The sequence below is a fragment of the Martes martes genome (genome assembly GCF_963455335.1).
Source record: "Martes martes genome assembly, chromosome: 5".
NCBI classification, from domain to species: Eukaryota; Metazoa; Chordata; class Mammalia; order Carnivora; family Mustelidae; genus Martes; species Martes martes.
This window is the reverse complement of record NC_137892.1, coordinates 90,360,824-90,382,257: the sequence shown is the minus strand read 5'-3', so window position 1 is coordinate 90,382,257 and position 21,434 is coordinate 90,360,824. Positions and strand designations below refer to the sequence as shown.

The 21,434-nt window shown below is 41.1% G+C and overlaps 1 protein-coding gene across 3 annotated transcripts in view; it reads right to left on the bottom strand.

The window, feature by feature from the left end:
• ETF1 (eukaryotic translation termination factor 1) overlaps positions 1-21,144 on the bottom strand; it is a 29,695-nt gene extending 8,551 nt beyond the window's left edge. The window contains exons 1-3 of one of the 3 annotated variants that reach the window (XM_080803698.1): positions 21,011-21,144; positions 20,747-20,850; positions 368-543 (exon numbers count right to left, since the gene is read on the bottom strand). In XM_080803698.1, the coding sequence (XP_080659824.1) occupies positions 368-543; positions 20,747-20,832 (262 nt within the window). In that variant the 5' untranslated portion in view covers positions 20,833-20,850; positions 21,011-21,144. Of the gene's footprint in view, positions 1-367; positions 544-14,364; positions 14,490-20,619; positions 20,851-21,010 lie in introns of those variants that run through there. The other 2 variants (XM_080803700.1, XM_080803699.1) reach the window with 2 other exon arrangements.
• Between the last annotated feature and the right edge of the window lie 290 nt (positions 21,145-21,434).

Here is a 21,434-nt window from a genome sequence, read left to right as displayed (position 1 = left end):
AACGTACAACCTGGAGATCAACAGTGACATGCTCTACCAGCTGAGCCAGCCAGGTGCCTCATGTCCCTGGTTCCTTTAAATCTTAATTTAAATAAAGCAGAAATATTTGTAAATCTCTCCTGGAGAGTTCTCTCCATAATTTCAAAAATTACTGAGATGTTTTAAAAGGGAGGATTTATGTCTTTAAGTAACTACTACTTTAAAGAACGTTATTTAAAAAAAAAAAAAGGGTTTAAATTCCAACCAAAGGGACACTGCAGATAGATATCTGAAAAAAAACCATTAGTGACCAAGAGCATCAGGGGATCAAAATGGAAAATATAACCAAGACAAAGTAGAGTAGGAAAATGATCAAGCTCTAGATTACCTTTGTTATAAAGTTTGAGTCTTTGTTGTACAGATGTAATGGCTCCCAGGACTGAAAGGCGGTTTACTCGTGACTTAATGTTAGATGCAGTTCCAAACTCATCTGCTAACATTTTTGCCACTCGTGAAATCTGGTCTTTGGGAGGAATGATCAATGATATCATGCTTGTGCCATTGCTGTGGGAGAAAGAAAAACATCAGAGGTTCAAGTACCATGTAAATGAAGAGTGAGGAGTTTAATAAATTCATGCTTATCATTAGTACAGTGAGCTAATGATAGTCCCCTAAAATAGAAACCAGTCACTCCCTAGGTGACCAGGAAGGCAGAACTACAGTGTGATCAAAGTATGCTGGGTTAGGAAGAGTGTTCTGAATATGGTAGGTACTCTATTTGTTTTTATTTTTTAATTTCTTTTTTTTTTTATTTTTTAAAAGATTTTATTTATTTGACAGATAGAGATCACAAGTATGTGAGAGGCGGGCAGAGACAGAGAGGAGGAAGCAGGCTCCCCACTGAGCAGAGAGCCCAATGTAGGGCTCGATCCCAGGACCCTGAGATCATGACCTGAGCCGAAGGTAGAGGCCTAACCCACTGAGCCACCCAGGTGCCCCTGGTTTTTCTTTTTTTATTTCTTATTTTTGTTTTTGTTTTTTTAAGATTTTATCTGACAGAGAAAGAGACTGCAAGCAGGCAGGCAGAGAGAGGGAGGGAAGCAGGCTCCCTGGTGAGCAGAGAGCCCGATGTGGGGCTGGATCCTAGGACCCTGAGGTCATGACCTGAGCCGAAGGCAGAGGCTTAACCCACTGAGCCACTCAGGTGCCCCAATTATTTTTTAATTTAAAGGTTTTATTTATTTATTTGAGAGAGAGAGCACAAGCAGGGGGAGAAAGATAAACAGATGCCCCAGTGAGTGGGGAACCTGATGTCGGATTCAATCCCAGGACCCTGAGATCATGACTTGAGCCCATGTCAGACACTTAACCAACTGAGCCACCCCGGCACTCCAGTACTCAATTATATGAATAAATCTTAGCTATGTAAAGAAAAGGCAGCACTTTAAGGGATGCTCAGGAACTCCTCATTCTTCAAGGGCAAAGAGAAGTTTTCGTAAGGAAGTTGACAACAGGCTGCAATTTGACAGTCCACGGCAAAGGCCTAGAATCTGATGGTTCTTTCAGTGGGAGATTCCGTCACAGGATGATGCAACAAGTCTTTACAAAGTCTACATGAAATAACAATTGAATATCATCCTGTCTGCCCCTTCCCCCTTTAAATTCCAGGCTCACCATGAAAATTTATAATCATTAATTTAGCACCCTAAGTAATGTGATAATGGGAAATGAGAGTCTTGGAATTCACACAAATATCCCAGTTAGGAAAGCGCACAGTCACTCTAGGTGTATCCCTAAATGTACTTTACGTATTCATCACTGTTGATTTTGAGGATTTATACACCACAGCATACACTGAGGACCTGGTTAATTCTGGGTGCTCAAACAAATTCCAGCTTCCAGAACTAAAAAACGAGGACCAAATTCTGAACCATGGAGGGCACTACTACCAAGGCCTTGCCAATATGGGGAAGGCTCTTTTGAGCAGCCACCAACCTCTATCTATGATGCCAACATCATCTTTTTAACTACATTATCTGAAGATACTTATTAACAACATCTCATTCAGTATTTTTAGTTCTATCTGAAGCACACACAAAACTACATCAGCTCATCACTAATCATTAGGGTAATGCAAATCAAAACACAAAACCACTTCACAGCCACTAAAATAGTTACTATCAAAAAACAAAACATGTTGGCAAAGATGTGGAGATAGAACCCAATGCCTTGCTGGTAGTAATGTTAAATCATACAGCCATTATGGATAACAGCATGGCAGTTGTTCACATAATTAAACATAGAATCACCATATGATCTAGCAATTCCACTTATGGGTCTATCTTCCAAAGAGTGAAAGGTGGGAACCAAACAGATACTTGTGCACTAATGCTTATAGCAGCAACGTTCACAACAGCCAAAAGACAGAACTCATGTCCATCTATCCATCTTTTGCACGAAAAGTAACACAAAAAGTGCCACAGAGGTAAGAGTGGAATATTATTCAGTCTTTTTTTTTTTTTTAAGATTTTATTTATTTATTTGACATAGAGAGATCACAAGTAGGCAGAGAGGTAGGCAGAGAGGCAGGCAGAGCAGGGGGCGGGGGCGAGCAGGCTCCCCACTGAGCAGAGAGCCCCATGCGAGCCTGGATCCCAGGACCCTGAGATCATGACCTGAGCTGAAGGCAGAGGCTTAACCCACTGAGCCATCCAAGCACCCAGAATATCATTCAGTCGTAAAGGAAATTCTGACACATGCTACAATATTTATTAGCCTTGAACCATTTACGCTAAGGGTAATAAGCCAGATACAAAAACCATACAATATAATTCCACTTATATGAGGTATCTAGAATAGTTAAATTCACAAAGACAGAAAGAACAGTGGTTGCTGGGGGGAAGGGGAAATAGGGTGTCTGTTGTTTAGTGTGGTTTCAGTTTTACAAGATAAAGAATTCTGTAGACTGGCTGCATAACTGTGAATGTATTTTTGACACTACTAAATGGTATGCTTAAAATGGCTAAGATGGTTAAATTTTACACTGTGTACTCTGCCACAATACAAAAGTTGAAAAAAAAAGTTCATTTATGATAAAAAAAATTTAAAGCACACATTTGTCTCCTTGACGTAGCAGTTCTCAACCTGGATTCGTATTAAAATCAAGGGAGGGAGAGTTCACTCTAGGTGGCCCCTTCTCAAAAACGGTTCCTATAAGTTGTATTCCTCAAGATGCTACTCTCATCTCTCTTCTTAAGTTTAGGAAATGCCAAAATAATCAACTCTCAATACCCAAATAGGATGGAAAAGTTACTATTTAAAATATTAGATTATCGGGATGCCTGGGTGACTGAGTTAACTAACTGCCTTCGGCTCAGGTTGTGATCCTGGGGACCTGCAATGGAGTCCCACATCAGGCTCCTTGCTTGGCCTTGCTTGGGAGGGGTGTGTGTGTGTGTATTTGTGTGTGTGCGTGTATGTGTGTGTGTGTGCGTGTGCGCTGGGGCCTGCTTCTGCCTCTGCCTGCTGCTCCCCCTGCTTGTGTACGCTCTATAACAATAAATAAAATCTTTAAAATAACAGATTATCTAGATCACATGGAGTTCATCAAAATTAAAAACTTTTGTGCTTCGGGGCGCCTGGGTGGCTCAGTGGGTTAAAGCCTCTGCCTTCGGCTCAGGTCATGATCCCAGGGTCTTGGGATAGAGCCCCACATCGGGCTCTCTGCTCGGCAGGGAGCCTGCTTCCTCCTCTCTCGCTCTGTCTGCCTCTCTGCCTACTTGTGATCTGTCTGTCAAATGAATAAATAAATCCTTAAAAAAAAACACAAACTTTTGTGCTTCAAAGGACATCATCAAGAAAGTAAAAAGACAACTTACAGAAAGGGAGAAAGGATTTGCTATTCATCTAAGGTTCAACAGTTAACACATGATCCAGCCAATCCATCCATAGCATACCATTCTAGGTATATGCTCAAGAGAAATGAAAAGATATGTACACACAAAACTCATGTTCACGAGGCATTAGTAACAGCAGTCAAAAAGGAAAAAAAACCCTATGTTCAACTAAGGAACGTGTAACAAAATGTGGTATATTCATATAATGGAATTCATTATTCAGCAATAAAAAGGAACGGAGTATGGATATTTTACCCTATACCAAGTAAATGCAGTCACAAAACCCACACATTTTATAGTTTCATTTATATGAAATGTGCAGAACAGGCAACCTAGAGGCAGAAAAAGCAGAGTGACTGCCAAGGTAGAATGGGGAGTGACTAGTAATGCGTATGGGGGAGGGAAGGGGGGAAGCGTCTTTCTGGGTTAATAAAAATGTTCTAAAATTATAGTGGTGATTGTTGCAGAACTCTCAAAAAACCAGTATACTGTGTCCTTTAAAAAGGGGGCAATTAAGAGGGTAACTGGCTGGCTCAGGAGAGCATGCAACTCTTAATCTTGGGGTTGTGGGTTCAAGTCCCATGTTGGGTGTAGAAATTACTTAAATAAATTCTTCAAAACAGCAGCAGCAGCAACACCCAAACCTGCCCCCAAGTGAAGGGGGGCATAATTGGGGGTGCCTGGCTAGGCTCAGTTGGAGGAGCATGTGATTCTTGATCTCAAGAGTTCTGAGTCTGGGCTCCATGTTGGGCATAGAGCTTACTTGAAAAATAAAGAGGGGCTCCTGGGTGGCTAAGTTGGTTAAGTCTCTGCCTTCATAGCTCAGGTCATGATCCTGGAGTCTGGGGATCAAGGCCCACACTGGGCTTCTTGCTCAGCAGGGAGTCTGCTTCTCCCTCTAACCTTCCCCCCTCTAAATAAATAAAATCTTTAAATAAAAATGGGGTGGTGGGATTATGGACATTGGGGAGGGTATGTGCTATGGTGAGTGCTGTGAAGTGTGTAAACCTGGTGATTCACAGACCTGTACCCCGGGGCTAATAATACATTATATGTTTATAAAAAATAAAAAAATATTTAAAAAAATGAATAATTTTACAGTATATAAAATGGTGTATCTATAAAGCTGTTACTAAAAAAAAAAAATCTATGGAAAAGACTCATAACATGATACTCCTTTTAAAATCTCTTCGCTTTTTAACCTGATAGCTTACTAGAAAAGCCAAAGGTTTTTTCTGAGAAATGTTCTAACAATTGTTAATTTTATGCTAAAAAAAAAAAACCAAACCAGATTCTGTTTTGTAAGGAGAATGAGTGGCGATGTGAACAGACTCAAATCTATAAACACACATATATAGGAAATTAACAGTCTCAAATCTAATAGCTTCTGTATAAGCGGAGCCAATATATTATATCATACCATATCATATTTATCATTTATAGTAATATTAATTTCACAAATTTGTTTTTCTGCAATATTAGTGGTATGCTCTGCTGCCACCCGAGTAGGGGAACAAGTATTCTAGCCAAACCAGAGAATCAAGCCAACTTAAGAAGAGCACATTCACTTCACTTACAAGCACAATCAAAATGACCACAAAGCAAAGCTGCTTCAAAACAATCCCTTGCTCATGCACACACAAACACACATTAAGTCAGGCATACCACTCTCTAAAATGCTTTTCATTTTAATGGTCAGTGTAACTACAAAAAGAACTTTTCTAAATCAGGACAAGGTGTCTTGAAATCCAAAATTCTACATATTATTCTACCTGTGGCCATGTTCCAGTTTCTGAACTAGATGGAAAAAGAATTCCCAAATGAAACAAACTGGTATCTTCTATTACAAAAAAAGAAAAATGCTCTTTACAGTCAGTGAGTTCATTGGATCCTATTTTTATGCAACCAACTGTAACAAACTGCTATTCTTCCAATAATTTATCTTGCTAGGCTCCTAAAAAGGAATTTCCAAAGAACCTTTCTGATAATTTTATATGCAGTTATGTCAAATTCCACAGGTCAAGGAGGAGAAGAGGAGTTTACTGTGGGAGAGACTGGAAACATTAGGCAAGTCATTTTAACTTCAAACATGGACTCTATTGTAGCTGCCACCTACCTGTCTCTACACAGGGGCTATCAATTTATGCACATGCACAATATGAAAATACAGAAGATGGGGAAAAAAGACAACATATATTTTAATACCGACTTTACTATCTTATGCTTGTTTTCAGATTAACAGTTCTCAAGAGAACACATTTCTCTACCCTATGGGATCCTGGAATCTTTAGGGACCAAAGGAATTATTTCTCAAAAGGGTTCAGTTTTTAAAAGCTGACATGCCCTGATTTACAGAGTAGTTTCCTAGGAGATGGGACTAGCAAAGAGGCAATCAATAGGGAATGGAATGAGAAGGGGCTCCAAGGACAGCAGGGGTGAAGCACACTTAGCTCAAGAAGCAAACAGACACCAAACCCCAAAGGATGGAAGGTTGAGGATAACGAGGATGTTGGGACAAATTCACTCAGTAAACCTAAAATGCCTGAAGGAAAGCCTTAAAGCAAGATAATCATGCAGAGGACAAAGCAATGACCTTAAGATAAGTAGCTACTTACTTTCCACTGCAGATAGGTTAAGCTGATAAGTATTCATTAAGCAACTTTGCTGTATAGCACCAAAGGGGGACAATCAACCCTACACTTTCATCCATGTAACACTCTAGACAGCACATAGTGAAGACACCTGAGAATAATATCTTGCCACAGATTTCTACTTAAGCAATTCAGAAATATAGCCTGTCCCCCTCCCCAAAAAAAGGTGGTAGATAAACTGCTAATCTAAACACTACTTGAAAGCTAGTTTTGGCCTCTTACTCCTTCTGAATTTTGATTAATACTTAAAAAAGTACCTTTCACTAGTTTGCCTTTATGCCTTTTTTAATTCCATGTGGGATGGTGGTGGTGAAAACACCTTAAGTTTTTAAATTCATCATCATTAAGTGGATGGCCTCCACCTTAAAAATTTAAAGGCTATTTTATAATACCTGATTTTTAAAGATTTTTTTAAAAAATTTATTTATTTGACAGAGATCACAAGTAGGGAGAGGGGCAGGCAGAGAGAGAGGAAGGGAAGCAGGCTCCCTGCCGAGCGGAGAGTCCAGATGCGGGGCTCAATCCCAGAACCCTGGGATCATGACCTGAGCTGAAGGCAGAGGCTTTAACCACACTGAGCTACCTAGGCGCCCCTGATTTTTTTTTTTTTAATGTTGGGTTTAATAGAAACAGATTAAAGTTTTTCCAGGAAAATTTCCAAACAAAATAAATGCTCATTTATCCCCAAGGTAAGCCAATCAAGGTTGTTAGACCAGTTTGTGTAAACACCAAAATAAAATCAAGGAAGCTGAATATTTCATTTGAAAGTAACCAAAACAATCCACAGGAAGAAGTGAAGTAAAGCTTTCACCAAGGAGTTACTGGATACATATGCAAACTACATCCTTTTTAAAATTTAACATTTTTCATCTACTGTTCTGCTTTGTCCCTATATCTTTTTTCTAAAATTGAAAGACTCTCATTCAAAGTCAGTGAATTGTGAGGTACAGCAATGAATCATACGCGGGTTGTAAAAACTGGGCAAAGCCAGACAAAGCATACAACAATGTGGCACAAAAGGCTTCCCAGGGCCTCTGCTCTTGGATTCCTTCTTGTTATCACCCTATCTGGGGTACTTTCCCATTATTAAACAAGGTTCATCAATGCTTCTGATGAAACTTCTGATGAAATTAACTTCTGAGCAACAAAACAGCGGGAGACGGAAGTAGCTGTAAATAGATTAAATGCGGAAAGTAAATAAAACTAGACAAAATTCAGGAAGGAAGAGAATTTTAAATAAAGAGCTAACAGCTTTTCCTTCCTTCAGTCTCAAATAAACTTTGAAGAAAAGTTTCTCTACCTAACATGGGAGGTTACGACTGTACCACCAGTTATTCATCCAAGGTTTCATGCACCCCAAGCATTAGGGACAGGGAAACATGTATAAGGTCACCTGAAGTGTCAGGACTGAAATGTCTTAAGACAGAAAATGCAAGGTATTCAAAGCAAAGCCTGGACTATGGGGTGTGTGTGTAACTTTAGGTCTCACATAGTTGCAGCCTTTAGATCCAACGTGCCTTCTGACCAATAACAAGCAAAGAAAATCTAGGCACTCTTTGACTTGTAAAGATTTTTATCAAGGTTCATCATCAATAATGCTCAAGAACAGTTTAGAAAGGTAGCTGGAAAAAACCAACATGGTTCACACAAGGTTGTCCACTGACAACCACTATTTGCGTGAGAACCCTGAATCCTTGAGGGACTTTCTAAAAGCAAAACAAAAAATAAATGCTCATATACAAAAAGATCTTCCCTTCCTCTATTCTGATTCAATTGCTCTTGAATAGGGACAGTGAAGGTAGTGGTGATTAGAAGAGGGAGCCTCAATTTTCAGAAAGACTGATTCAAATACAATTCTATCAATTCTGATGTGTAACTAGGGCTGAGAATCACTGGGTCTGGCTTGCTTTCTGTAACTTTAAGCAGGATCTCTTAGCCAGCTGAAGCCAGAGATTACATGAATTCATCCCAACTTACGTAAGACAAACTGAGCCCACCGGCTGTAGGTAAGCTGCTGTCATTTACCCTAGCAGCAATACAACCACAATGAATTGTCCAACTTTTCCAGGACAGAACACCCACTGCACACCAAATACCTGCCACAGATTTCATCACCCCTACTTAACAGAATTACTTTCAGTTTAGGACCAGGAGGAAGTAGACTGCCGACTACACTCTTTGTTGGGATTTAGAGGGTATGCTCCCCAAGCTTTCATCCCAATGTTTGATGACTGGAGTTGTGCCTAGGATATGGGTGGGCAAGGATTCCCACCATCCCCTTTCCAAGCTCAAAAATCTCAACTTAAATCTCAGTCAAATCATTTCTGGGAATTGCTAAGCTAGCCACATTATATGGATCACCAGCTGTAAATTAATGAGTTCCTCACCAATTTCTACTGCCTTTATCCACGTACATTTTTTATGATTTTAATTTATATGAGAGAGGGAGAGGGAAAGAGTGCGAGTGCAAGCACATGAGCGGGAGGGAGGTGTAGAGGGAGAGAAGAGGAATAAGCAGACTCCCCGCAGAGCATAGAGCCGTGAGATCATGACCCATGCAGAAGTCAGATGCTTTTTTATTCACAATGGGGTTTCTATTTTTCTTTTACCAAACATGCAAAACTAAGTTTAAAGTTTGAGACTATAGCAATCTTTCTGATATGGGTTTAATACGGGAACAGTGTAGGAGGTTGGTTAGGAGCACAGAATTTTATTTTTTAAAATAAGATTTAAAAATTTTATTTTAATTTTAATTTTTTAAATGATTTTATTTACTTATTTGACAGACAGAGATCACAGTAGGCAGAGAGGCAGGCAGAGAGAGAGGGGAGAAGCAGGCTCCCTGCCGAGCAGAGAGCCCTATATGCGGGGCTTAATCCCAGGACCCTGAGATCATGACCTGAGCCAAAGGCAGAGGCTCAACCCACTGGAGCCACCCAGGTGCCCCAAGATTTTTTTATTTTTAAGTAATCTCTATGCCCAACGTGGGGCTTGAACCCATGATCCTGACATCAAGAGTCACATACTCTTTTGACTGAGCCATCCAGGCACCCCAGGAGCCCAGATTTATATAACAGACTTGGGTTTATGTCATGTCTTATCTGTATAATCTACAGCAACTCACATAAATGAATCTCTTTGGGCCTCAGTTTCTACTTTCTTCACAAGGTCATGAGAATTCTGTAATATATGTCACGTGCCTAGCACGGATAGTAAATATTAAGGGCTCACTAAAAAGGTAACAAGATGGAACTCTACATCGTTGTACCCTACCCCTCTGCTCTTTAATAGTACCTTCAGAAACATCACAGCACAGCTAGAAGGGAGAGGGGAAGCACTTTAGAAGGTGGTAAGTCTTATTAGAATCCGAGTAAGTCCAGGGGCGCCGATGGCTCAGCGGGTTAAGTCTCTGCCTTTGGCTTAGGTCATGATCTCAGGGTCCTGGGATCAAGCCCTGCATCGGGCTCTCTCCTCAGTGGGGCGCCTCCTTCCCCTTCTCTCGCTCTGCCTGCCTCTCTGCCTACTTGTGATCTCTGTCTGTCAAAGAAATAAATAAAATCTTTACAAAAAAAAAATCTGAGTTAAGTCCAGAAATAAAAGGTAACTTTTAGTAGGTGGTAATTACCTTTCTTGGATTAAAGGTCTACTAAATCTTCCAACAGAACAAATGAACCAAACCAAAAATGCAGTTCAAAATAATATGGCCAGAACACTAGAAATGGTTTTGTAATTTATCATAAGGGAGAAATACAGAAACCTATTCCCCTCTGAAACTTTAAGAAATTTTATTATATAAAAGCTTGAATAGCTTCATCCTACAGCTATGGTATGGGTTCACATTATTTTGATATAACCCACAGTCAGTCACTACTTCTGTCTGGTTATCAGTCACTTCAAAGATCTGACCCCATTTTCTCTTCCACCAAGTATCGAAAACTGAAATAACATGCTGCTTACACTGTCTATAGAAGCTTAAGGGCACAAATCATTACAGCACATGAATTTGATAAATAAACAAACGGTTAATTCCCAATGTGAGAAATAAGATCTTCCCTATATAGTCTCTTCTATACCAACACCAGAGATTTTTTCTAAACTACCATACAAAATACCAATGAAAAATTTACTAGTTTTGGAGAGGAGCTAACACTTGCATAGAAATTACTGACTACCCAGCTTTAGCTTTGCCAAAACCCCCAAACCATAGTCTTTAATAAAATAAAACCAATACTTCCAAAGAGTCTTCTTTTGCTACCCTTATTTTGTTCATCCTCAACTTGATGCCCTGATGCTCCCCCCTCCCCCGCTCCCATCATCTCTGATACTGGTTAGAGACGGATGGGGCTGCCTTTTATAAAGAGCTTGCAGAATACCGAATGAGGAGGGAGGATTCTGTTACTGTTCAAACGGCTAGACAGAGTTACTTGAAATTGGTTTATCCAACTGACCTCAGGGTCAGATGCCATTACCAGAGGGGACAAAGCCCAAGATCTAAACATACCGAGACACTAAAGCAGCTTCTATCATAGAGAACAGAATAACTCACCTGTTCCAGCAAAAATTTCCAGCAGAAAGTTTGCAAAGGTTCATTTTAGTATTTTATGCTTAACAGCACTACGATTACTTAGTCATTCAAAACAAAAATGCATGTATCTGGTGTATTTTTCTACAGTTACAGGCATTTATTTTGCCTTGAAAAGAAAAATTATAGTGGCGCCTGGGTGGCTCAGTTGGTACAGCGTCCAACTCTTGTTTTCAGCTCAAATCATAATCTCAGGATTGTGAGATCAAGCCCTGCATCGGGCTCCATCGTGGGTGTGGAGACTGCCTAAGATTCTCTCTCTCCCTCTGACCCCTGCTCTAAAAATAAACAAACAAACAAACAAATAAATAAATAAATATTTAAAAAAATTAACAACTTCACAAAAGTTAACCTACTAGAATGTTCCACCAAGGACCAGCAGAAGCTGGAAACTTTCTCTAGTATTCACACATCAAGGCAAAGCCTTGATTATCAATCACAACCAGCTTTAGGGGCTAGTGTTCTACATGGGATCCTATAATGAGACAGTTCACCTAATGTTTCTTTACCACAATGCAAGTATTTTTCAAATAAAACAAAAGCCACTGCCCTCCTGTTACTGTTCTAATACACAAAATGAACTTCTGAGGAAGGATTTAAAAGCAAGTTATTTTTCTCACCAGTGATGCTCATTAAGAGTAAGTATGTTTGGTTCGCAAGTTCTTCCTTGGGTAGATATGCAAAAAAGCATGCCTGTTTTCTTTTTATCTTTGCTCCTATATCCAGCACACCTGCCCCCTCCAGTACAATGCAAACCTCCTTGGACAAGAGTCCTTTCAAAAGGGAATGGAAGATGTTTCTACTTAGCAAAAGAAATTTCAATCAAAGAGCAAGGTAGTGTGGTATAATAGGATCACAGGCTCTGAAACCAGAAAAGTGGGAACAGAAAATCTAGCACTGCCCCTTATTAGGTTGTGGTAAGATGCAAGCTACCTAACCTTTCTGTATTTCAATTTCTTCATCCATTAAACGGTCGTAGTAGTTTCCTCACAGAGCTGTCGTGAGGAGTCAAAATGTATGCTATTCATCTTCAGAAAACTAGTTTTATTACTTTATTAAAACATACTTCAGTCATGAACCTCTAACTCTGTCCTTCCTGAGGCTCCTCCTTGCTTAAGTGGAAGGCCAGAAGATGCCAGAAAATGGGGTTAGCCAAGAAAGGAAGAAAACTCTTTTTTAGTAAAAAGCTAAAAATATCCAGAGGTATTAAGGTATTCCTCTTTGGGGATCAGCACATTTTCACTACTTGCAAACTAAGGTTTATTTAGGTTGAAAGGCAAACTGTTGGGACTGTCTTCAGCTCTGTCATGCCAACTTTACAAACAAGGCACACACACACAAATGCTCTGCGCTATTTCAATACCCTGACAGCTCACCAACCATCAACCAACACAAAGCTCTTGGATCTAATTTTAGACTAACTGGCTTTCAATCAGGAATGAATGTCAATTATAATTTCAAAGCTGCAGATCAGTTACAGCTCCACTCCACCACTGTATCAAATATACTGTATCAGCCAAATACTACTATTGCCCTAGGTAACATTCTATGACAATAATTGCCTCCCCTAGAAAATTTGCTGGAGCAGTTACACAATCTCTCTTTTGGTTTCTGACAATGTCCAACACCTCATTCAAGACCCTAATCATCTGTTTACACTATGCCCGCTTCAACATGTACTGTGTTATTCTCTAGTTCTGGAAATGGTTCATATCATCAATCCACGGTTGTGTGTCAGACCATGCTCTCATTATATTACACATTTCTTCCAAATGTCCAGTGTCTAACTTACAGCAGATATTTGATGCTTGTAAGTTGACTGGTTAGTAGTAGTAAAAATGCATTTGTGGGCTTCATTTTTCATATACCTAGATGTGAGTTTGGGGGAAAATCTCATTTGAAGGCCCCAAACATGGCAGGGAAAAGACAATCTTTTGTTTTGATTAGGATCACTCTTCTAAGACCTTAGAGGATCAAATGAAAACAGAAGAGTATGGGCCCAATATCCCCAAGTTATCTGCACGACAAGAGGCAGTTGTCAGGTATCTGAAAATGTCAAGTCCTGAAATGGACAGGAAGGATGGTGACAAGAGACAAAGCACAGGCTGGATGAAAACTCTGGATCTGAAAATTGCTGTTAAAGATACAGAACTTGGAGGCTTAAAAAAACAAAACAAAAACTAACACATGAATACTTATATGCACCCATTACATACAAATTAAGTAGATGAAAGATAAAGGGCTGGATTAAAGCACAGTAAATGTGATCAATGTATAATGTGTAAGAGTCAAATCTGTTTTCATCTTTGTATCATGAATGATAATGAAATTATGGCTCTTAAACTCAATGATGTTTAGGGGGAGATGAGAAAAAAGCAAAAAATAAAATTACTTAATTTTCATTCACTTATACTCAAAGGAAAAAAAAGGTTTAAAAATAAGAAAAAAGGGAAGTTTCCATCTTTTTTTAAAAAATTAAAAAAAAAAGATTTTACTTATTTATTTGACAGAGAGAGACAGCAAGAGAGCGGGAGAGGGAGAAGCAAGCTTCCTGCTGAGCAGGGAGCCTGATGCAGGGCTCAATCCCAGGACCCTGGGATCATGACCCAAGCCAAAGGCAGACACTTACAACTGAGCCACCCAGGTACCCAGAAAGTTTCCAACTTAATAGACAGCAGGCAAGGGTTTAAACTGTGTCCATCCAGTGGCTTGAGATAAAGTTGTTACCAAAGGGAGCCTTCATGTTCTTTGAGGAGAGTGCCCACAAGAAACCTAATTTCCAGTATGTTGGAAAAAAGAACCCTGAACCCCTCTAATCCCTTCTCACTCTCATTAAGGTAAGAGGCTGCTGAAGAATTAAGAAGTACCTATAGAATGTATCCTATGAAAGGGTTCTGTTCTGAGATCCCTAGAAAATTCACTGGACTCTGAAGAAATTTCTGCTCTCCATGTTCTCAGCTGGGACAGTTCCAGCTGTGGGTCTATGGAAAAGATACGAATTTTTCCTTCTGAATCTTCAAGTAGGATCTAAGACCATTCAACCCTGATGCCAAACTTATTTTAAGTTTTCTCACAACAGAACATCCAGCACAAGGGGCCACAATGGGCACACTCTTAACCCTAGGTCTAAGAAAAAGGGCCCTCTACTAATGCTAAAAGAGTCCAACTGGTCAGGGGAGGGGGGGTAAGACAGACACACCTATAACCCAAAGGGCATTTGGCCTTAAATGTTACTCTAATTAGGTACTGTGCTTACCTAGGAGTATGTCCACAGTAAGCCTTCCTTTCCTGGAAGGGTATCTGCTATTACAATGAGAAGTCTGTCAAGAGTTGAAATTCAAAGACAGTAATTGTTCATTAGGTTCACAGTGCACAGAACACTATTCCTGAATACAACGGCTGTTAGAACTAGTTCTGGGTTGAGGAAAGCAACCTATGACACTCGGGAGTTGCCTCAAGGACACTACCATACCCTATAAAATATACTCCCTCCTTCCCCCCCCATCTTTCTCTTCTCATGGCTCAGACCCGTTAGTGGCATCTATATCATGACCTCTTCATGAGAGGCCACCAAGACCTCTGTCTGTAGTTGTACTCTGGTCTACATTCATCTCTTCCCAAGAAATTAAAAACATTCTAATTCTTGACTTTTCTTGGGGGTGGTGGGTTTTGCGCAGAAGAGAATGGGAGGGGAAAAAAAAAACCCCTCTCTAAAAGCCTGAATATTCTGGTATCACTTTAGTTATAAGCAACCCTTTAAGGTATGGAGAACTTAAGTAAAAATTAAAGTACCTTAAACTCATGGCTTTGAGAACATTCCATGTATCATTTAGGTAAATGTTCTATTAACCAACAATTTTTACTTGGGGAAGGTATTCAAACACATTTGATACTTTAATAGATCCAAATCATATCAATAGTCCGTCCATATCATTTGTCTATAAGGTTAAAAAAAAACCTAGTCTACAATCTCACAAAATTATTTTTCTTCTTAAGAAGGCTCCATACTGGGGCATGGAGCTCTACACAGGGTTTCTTTCTTTGTCTTTTTTTTTTTTTTTTAAAGATTTTATTTATTTATTTGACAGACAAATCACAAGTAGGCAGAGAGACAGGCAGAGAGAGAGGAGGAAGCAGGCTCCCCATTGAGCAGAGCCCCCCGATGTGGGGCTTGATCCCAGGACCCTGGGATCATGACCTGAGCCGAAGGCAGAGGCTTAACCCACTGAGCCACCCAGGCACCCCCCTACACAGGGTTTCAGTTCATAACCCTGAGATCAAGAGTCAGACACTTAACCAAATGAGCCACCCAGGCACCCCTCACTTTTAATTCAACATGTGAGGAATTTAGTGGAGATGTTAAAAAATGGTTATGTGGTATAAGAAATATATTTGGTCTTTGTCCATGATTTTTGTTTTTTTTTTTTAAAGATTTTATTTATTTATTTGAGGGAGAACGAGTGAGAGCATGAGAGAGGAGAAGGTCAGAGGGAGAAGCAGACTCCCTAAGGAGCTGGGAGCCCAATGCGGGATTTGATCCTGGAAGCCCGGGATCATGACCTGAGCCGAAGGCAGTTGCTCAACCAACTGAGCCACCCAGGCGCCCTTGTCCATGGTTTTTGACAGAGCTTCTAAAGCTCTTAGAATTTTCTGGGTGATGGGTTTTGTTATTCCTAAGGAATTTCTGTGGAGTACACCTGAGTTTATAATAAAGTGACTTAGGGTAGGGCCACTGGGGTCACCTGAAAGATGAGGTAACTAAGGGATGGAATTTTCAGTTCCATCCACAGCCCTCTGGGAAAGGTTTGCGGTGTGAAAGGAGAGAGTCTGCAGATTAAGTTCTATAAAGCCTTGAACAAGATTTAATGAACCTCTGGGTTGGTAAGCCCAGGAAATACCCCCCAGTTCCTCAGGAACAGAAGCTCCTGTACTCAGATGCTTCTGGACCTCACCTTATGTACTCTTCATTTGTGTACATACTTATAAAAAAGGACACTGGACATAAGTGAAGTGCTTCCCTACGTTCTGTGGGCCATTCTAGCAAATTGTTAAATCCCCAATTTAAAGGCTACAGGTCAGAAATAGGAGAGGCCCAGACTTGACACAAATGGGGACAGTCTTGTGGGACTGAGCACTTTACTTTATGGGATCAGATACTAACTTTATGTAATGCCAGAATTAGATTAAATTGTAGGACACCCACAGTTGCTGTCCGCTAAGAACCTCAGAACTGCTTGGTGTGGGGGACCACCCCCCCAATCAGGTATCAGAACTCCTTAGAGTAGAGGAGAAAAGAAGCTGAATATTTCAGGGAGGGAAAGGCAGTCATGTTAACTAGGATAATTCTATTTTCTTCAAAGTCAAAATATCTACAAGTTCTTTTAAACTAAACAGTAAGATTTAAAAATGCCCCCAAGGGCGCCTGGGTGGCTCAGTGGGTTGAGCCTCTGCCTTCAGCTCAGGTCATGATCTCAAGGTCCTGGGATAGAGTCCTGCATTGGGCTCTCTGCTCGGCGGGGAGCCTGCTTCCTCCTCTCTCTCTGCCTGCCTCTCTGCCTACTTGCGCTCTCTCCCTGATAAATAAAAAATGCCCCCCAAACGCCCATAAGACTCAAAGTTTACAAACTGTGCAGATCTTCAAAAATGGGTTATCTGACTAAGCCTTCATTATTTTTGAAATATACAAGGTTCCCTGGTCAAGGTAAGTCGAAAAATATTCTAACACCCACAGATGCAACTTAACCCAAATTATCCTTGTCTGTTTGTCGTATTTACCACTGTCCTTGGCTAGAACAGGCTCTGGCAATGATTTTATTCCCTGAAAACTATAAATCTTCCAGCCCTGTATCTGGAGCTACTTCTTGCTGGGTCAGAAAACATTAGAAGGAAAAAACAACCAAAATTTCCCACTCACCTTTCTTGTAAAACATATTTACCTGCTTTAGTTCCTTATCCTAACTATCCACAACCACAGTTCCATTCACATGGCCCTAGTTCCAGTTCTGGCTTATGTACGCATTTGTCCTCATTAAGCCAATGGTGGAGAATGTACCAGGAGCAATCATAAACCAGGAAGAACTTCCACTAACTTCAAGTGGGATTTAGTATATCAAAAGAAGTGGCAGGTTATTTTATTAACACACAAAGAAACTAACATTCAACCAGACTTTTATGAAACTAAATAAGTATATTCCATGAACTTAAATTTAAGATCTATGTGTAACACTTCTTTCAACTCAGAAAATTAAGTGTGATGTGGACTACAAAAAGACTCCAAGTTCCCTCTTTTAGCCATTTTGGCTCTTACAAATGCTCTTCCACAGAAATGACAACATTAAGATAGCCTGTTATAGGGGCACCTGTGTGGCTCAGCTGGTTGAGCATCTAACTCTTGGTTTCAGCTCAGGTCATGATCTCAGGGTTGTGAGACTTAGCCGAGCCTCATACTGGGCTCTGTGCACAGTGGTGAGTTTGCTTCTCTCTCTCAATAAATAAGTAAAAATTTTAAAATAAAATAGTCTGTTGTAGCTTAGATTACAATCTGAGTCATTCCAGTATTGTATTTTCAGAAAACATAACATACATTCATTGCACTGCGTAACATACTGGTTCAAGGCCTGGGCTCTGCTACACTTCAGATACCAACTTATTTAACCTCTCACCTCAGGTGCCTTAGCTATCAAAAGGTGGCAGTACTTCTTTTGAGGATTAAATCAAATAGTGTATTACTTAACACAGTGTCTATAATATACTAAGCACCCAATAATTATTGTGCTTAGAAACCTCACTTTGTTCAGATGTACTTAATTACTGAGTCCATTTTGCAGTGGTTCCCTTTTTAAGCTACATTTAAGTGATATTATCAAGAGATAATCATATTTTAGTATATGTGCTGCCGAAGCGAGCACTCAAGAGATAATCATAAACTGACTCTCAATTTCAAAATTACTCTTTTGGTTAACTATAAGCGTACCTTACAGTTACTGTTAAAAACAAACCAATATGATTTTCATGCCCAGAATTCTACAATGCTAAGAGGGTTAAAAAACAAACCAAACAAGAAAAACCCCAAACAAAAAACAAAACAACCCAAACAAAAAAACATTTCAAAAACTATTCTATTAATCCATCACTAAGTTTCACTCAGTGCTAATAACCATGCTTGAACACATCAGTTTTCTCCTTAAACCCAAAGACAACCCCCAAACACCAGCACACAAAGATTCATTCTGTCATCCAGTTTGTCTTTAAAGATCATTACATTTCTCCTTAAAATATTTTAGCATTAGGCAAAATATTTCTTACCGTACTCTATAATAATCTGGGCCTGACTTTAATACAATTCAGCCAAGAACAGAAATCTTCCTATTCCCTAAAAGCAGCTGGTATGTACTGGGAAACTTCTGAGCCAAACTGAATACAGTTGTGGCTCCTTATTGATACCCAGAGATGGCAAAAAATTTAAAATTTTCATGGGATCAACATGCAACCAAATCCTAAATAAAAGCAAAGTAGGACATGATTATCAACCATATTATTTGTTTAAATGAAGACCACTTCCAGCTATTCTAGACAGCTTAATCCTTGTCTAAAATGTCCAAACTAACCCCATCACTTAAAAGTAAAGTTGTGCATGAGAACCTCATTTTTGATGTGCTTTAAACTTGACTGAACTTTGCTAATAAAAGAGATAAAGCCTCTAAAAGCTTTAAAGGGTAGAGGAAGAGTTTCAAGTAGCTAGGTAACATGGCTATGAAGAGAATAAGCTTCCTTCATCATGCACTAGAAGGGAATGCTGTTACTACACAAAACGTTATTTTTAATGTTACTACACTCAGACAACAGTCAAATTATAGTCATAAATTCACATTTTAGAGTTTTTCAGAGAATGTAATGTATGCAGATTCTAATGTGTGACACTGCCCCCAACGTGAAGACAAACAAGAACAAATCTACAGGTCACATCAAACTTTAAACACTGCAACAAAAATCCATACTCAATTAAAAGTAATACAACAGAAGATACTAGTGAAACAAATCTAATTCCTGATAGTACATCATACATAAGGGGTCATGACCTGTACTACCTACCCCTCCTGTATAGTATGTTCACACATGGGAGAGTAATTATTCATTCTACCATGTGGCAAAAAAACCCATCTGTGTTCAAGTTCCTGTAAGATTATTAAAAAGATCTATTTTATTACATTCAAAAAAACAAACAAAAAAATTAAAAATAAGCTGCCACCTTCAATTTGTACTAGGTAAAGAGTTAGCAAAAGCCCAAGTCACTGAATGGATAGTCAAACTTTCAGAAGCTTCATTTCAAGCGGAACTGTCACTAATTTAATAAGAAAACACAACAGCAAAACCAATCTAACAACTCTGGGCCCTCCATGTAACTAAGCACACTTTATTTCATGTAGTAACAATTAAAAGCTTGATTAATTCTATCACTGCAAATCAAGCAATCGATGACAAACCTGGGCTGGAAACCAGAATGTTCAATTCCTGTGTTCAAAACAAATTTTCAACATGGCCCGGGGCAAGGCACTCTGCTATTCTAAGAATGCTCAGACATACAAATATGTAATGTTCCAAACGCTTTTTTTTTTTTTTGAGCCACTTCCTGTAAGCAAAAAGTTCCTATAACTGGGAAAAGAACAAAATAAACAAACTAAGAAAATGGGAATACCTGACACACCTTCTCCAAATGAATAATTTTAACTTTAAAAAAAAAAAAGCATATACAACCAGTTTCTATCTAACCTTCTCATAGTGCACACCCACAAAATTTACAAAAGGAGACCCAAAGCCCACCTAATTCAGTTCTAAACTTCAACAAGCATTAGTACATCAGGCACTTCTATCCCTGTAAGTTCCAGAGAGGCCAAAAAGGACCCCGTAGTTAACAGTTCACATTAACGGCCCCATAACCCTGTTTCTCATGTATATACAGATGCAGATTCGTCCACCCAAATCTCCTCTCTACCCCACCCCCCACACGTTGGCATTTTCATTTCATAGGTGGGTACTTCAACAGCTAACACCAGGAAGCTCCGGGGTAATTGGAGGACTTGGGGGAAGTCATCTTGGAAGAGGTGGAAAACCCGGAGATACCAAGGAAAGTCAGAAAGAGGTTGTCCCTGGCCACCTCTCCTCCTTCCCGGTCCCATCCAAACTTCACCGACCCGGTTCAGAAGACCGGGAGGGGGAGGCCATTTTAATGAGACCTGGCTGAGAAACATGAAGAGAGGAAATCAGGGAACGACGTTCAGAAAGGCCGAGCTCTTTCCCCCAACAGCACCCAAGTAGGGTGGCAGCAACTGGAACTCGAAGACGGAGGTGCTGGATTCAAGGGCCAGAGAGAGATTCAAAAGTAGCAATGGCCTTCCACGAGGGGGTCAAGGGGTCCGAACCCCGGGAGCGGGGCCCCTTACCCCGAATCAGGAGAAGGACCCCTTCCCCGGCCCACCGCGAAGACCCTTGCCCCTGAGTCGGGGGCTACTACCCAGAGATCCAGAAGGCGGGAGTTGACTAGTGCCTGGTTCTCCTCATCCGGCCATGCGGCGCGGGGGCGGCCATCCTGAGGGGTCCGGGAACCAAGAGGGCACGGGGGGGCCGGACGCGGCGCTCACCCGCGGGCCGCCTCCAAGCTCTTGATGAGCTTCTTGATCTTCCAGATCTCCACGTTCCTATCGGCAGCACTGGGGTCGTCCGCCATCTTCTCGCCTCCTCCTCCCTAGAGCGGCCCGGCGGGGCCCGGAGACACCAAGACCACAGAGTTAGCGCCGCCGCTGGGGCAGAGCGGCCCCCTTCCTAGCCACCCCCAAGAGGCCCTCTTCTTCCCGCCTCGCGCGGCCCGCCGCGGCGGTCGCTGGCCTCTCCCTCCCTCGGCTTACCTAAGGGCCCAGTCCTGGGCGGCAGCGGCTGCTCCTCCCCGGCGGCGGCTCCGCGGCGGCGGCTCTGACGTAGGACACCGGCTCCCTCTCTCCAGGCAGCTGCATGTGTTGCAATCCGCTCACATGGGGCCTGTGACATCACTTCCTCCGCCAGAGGCTGAGTGGAAGTCGGCGGGCGGAAGGGAGGGGGCCGGTGCGGAAGAGAGGAAGCTCTGCGCGCGCCGCGACTTGCCATTGGCTGTCCGCGCCGCGGCCTACAATGAGCTTGCTGATTGGCCGCAGCTGGGGCCGCGCGGCCTTGTGAGGTAGGGCCCGGGGCGGGGAAGTACCGCCGTCCTTCCGGTCTGGCTAGCCCGGTGCAGGAAGCGGGCGGAAGCCGGTGGCTCTCGCGAGGATTTACTTAGCGACCCGCCGGCCTCCAATG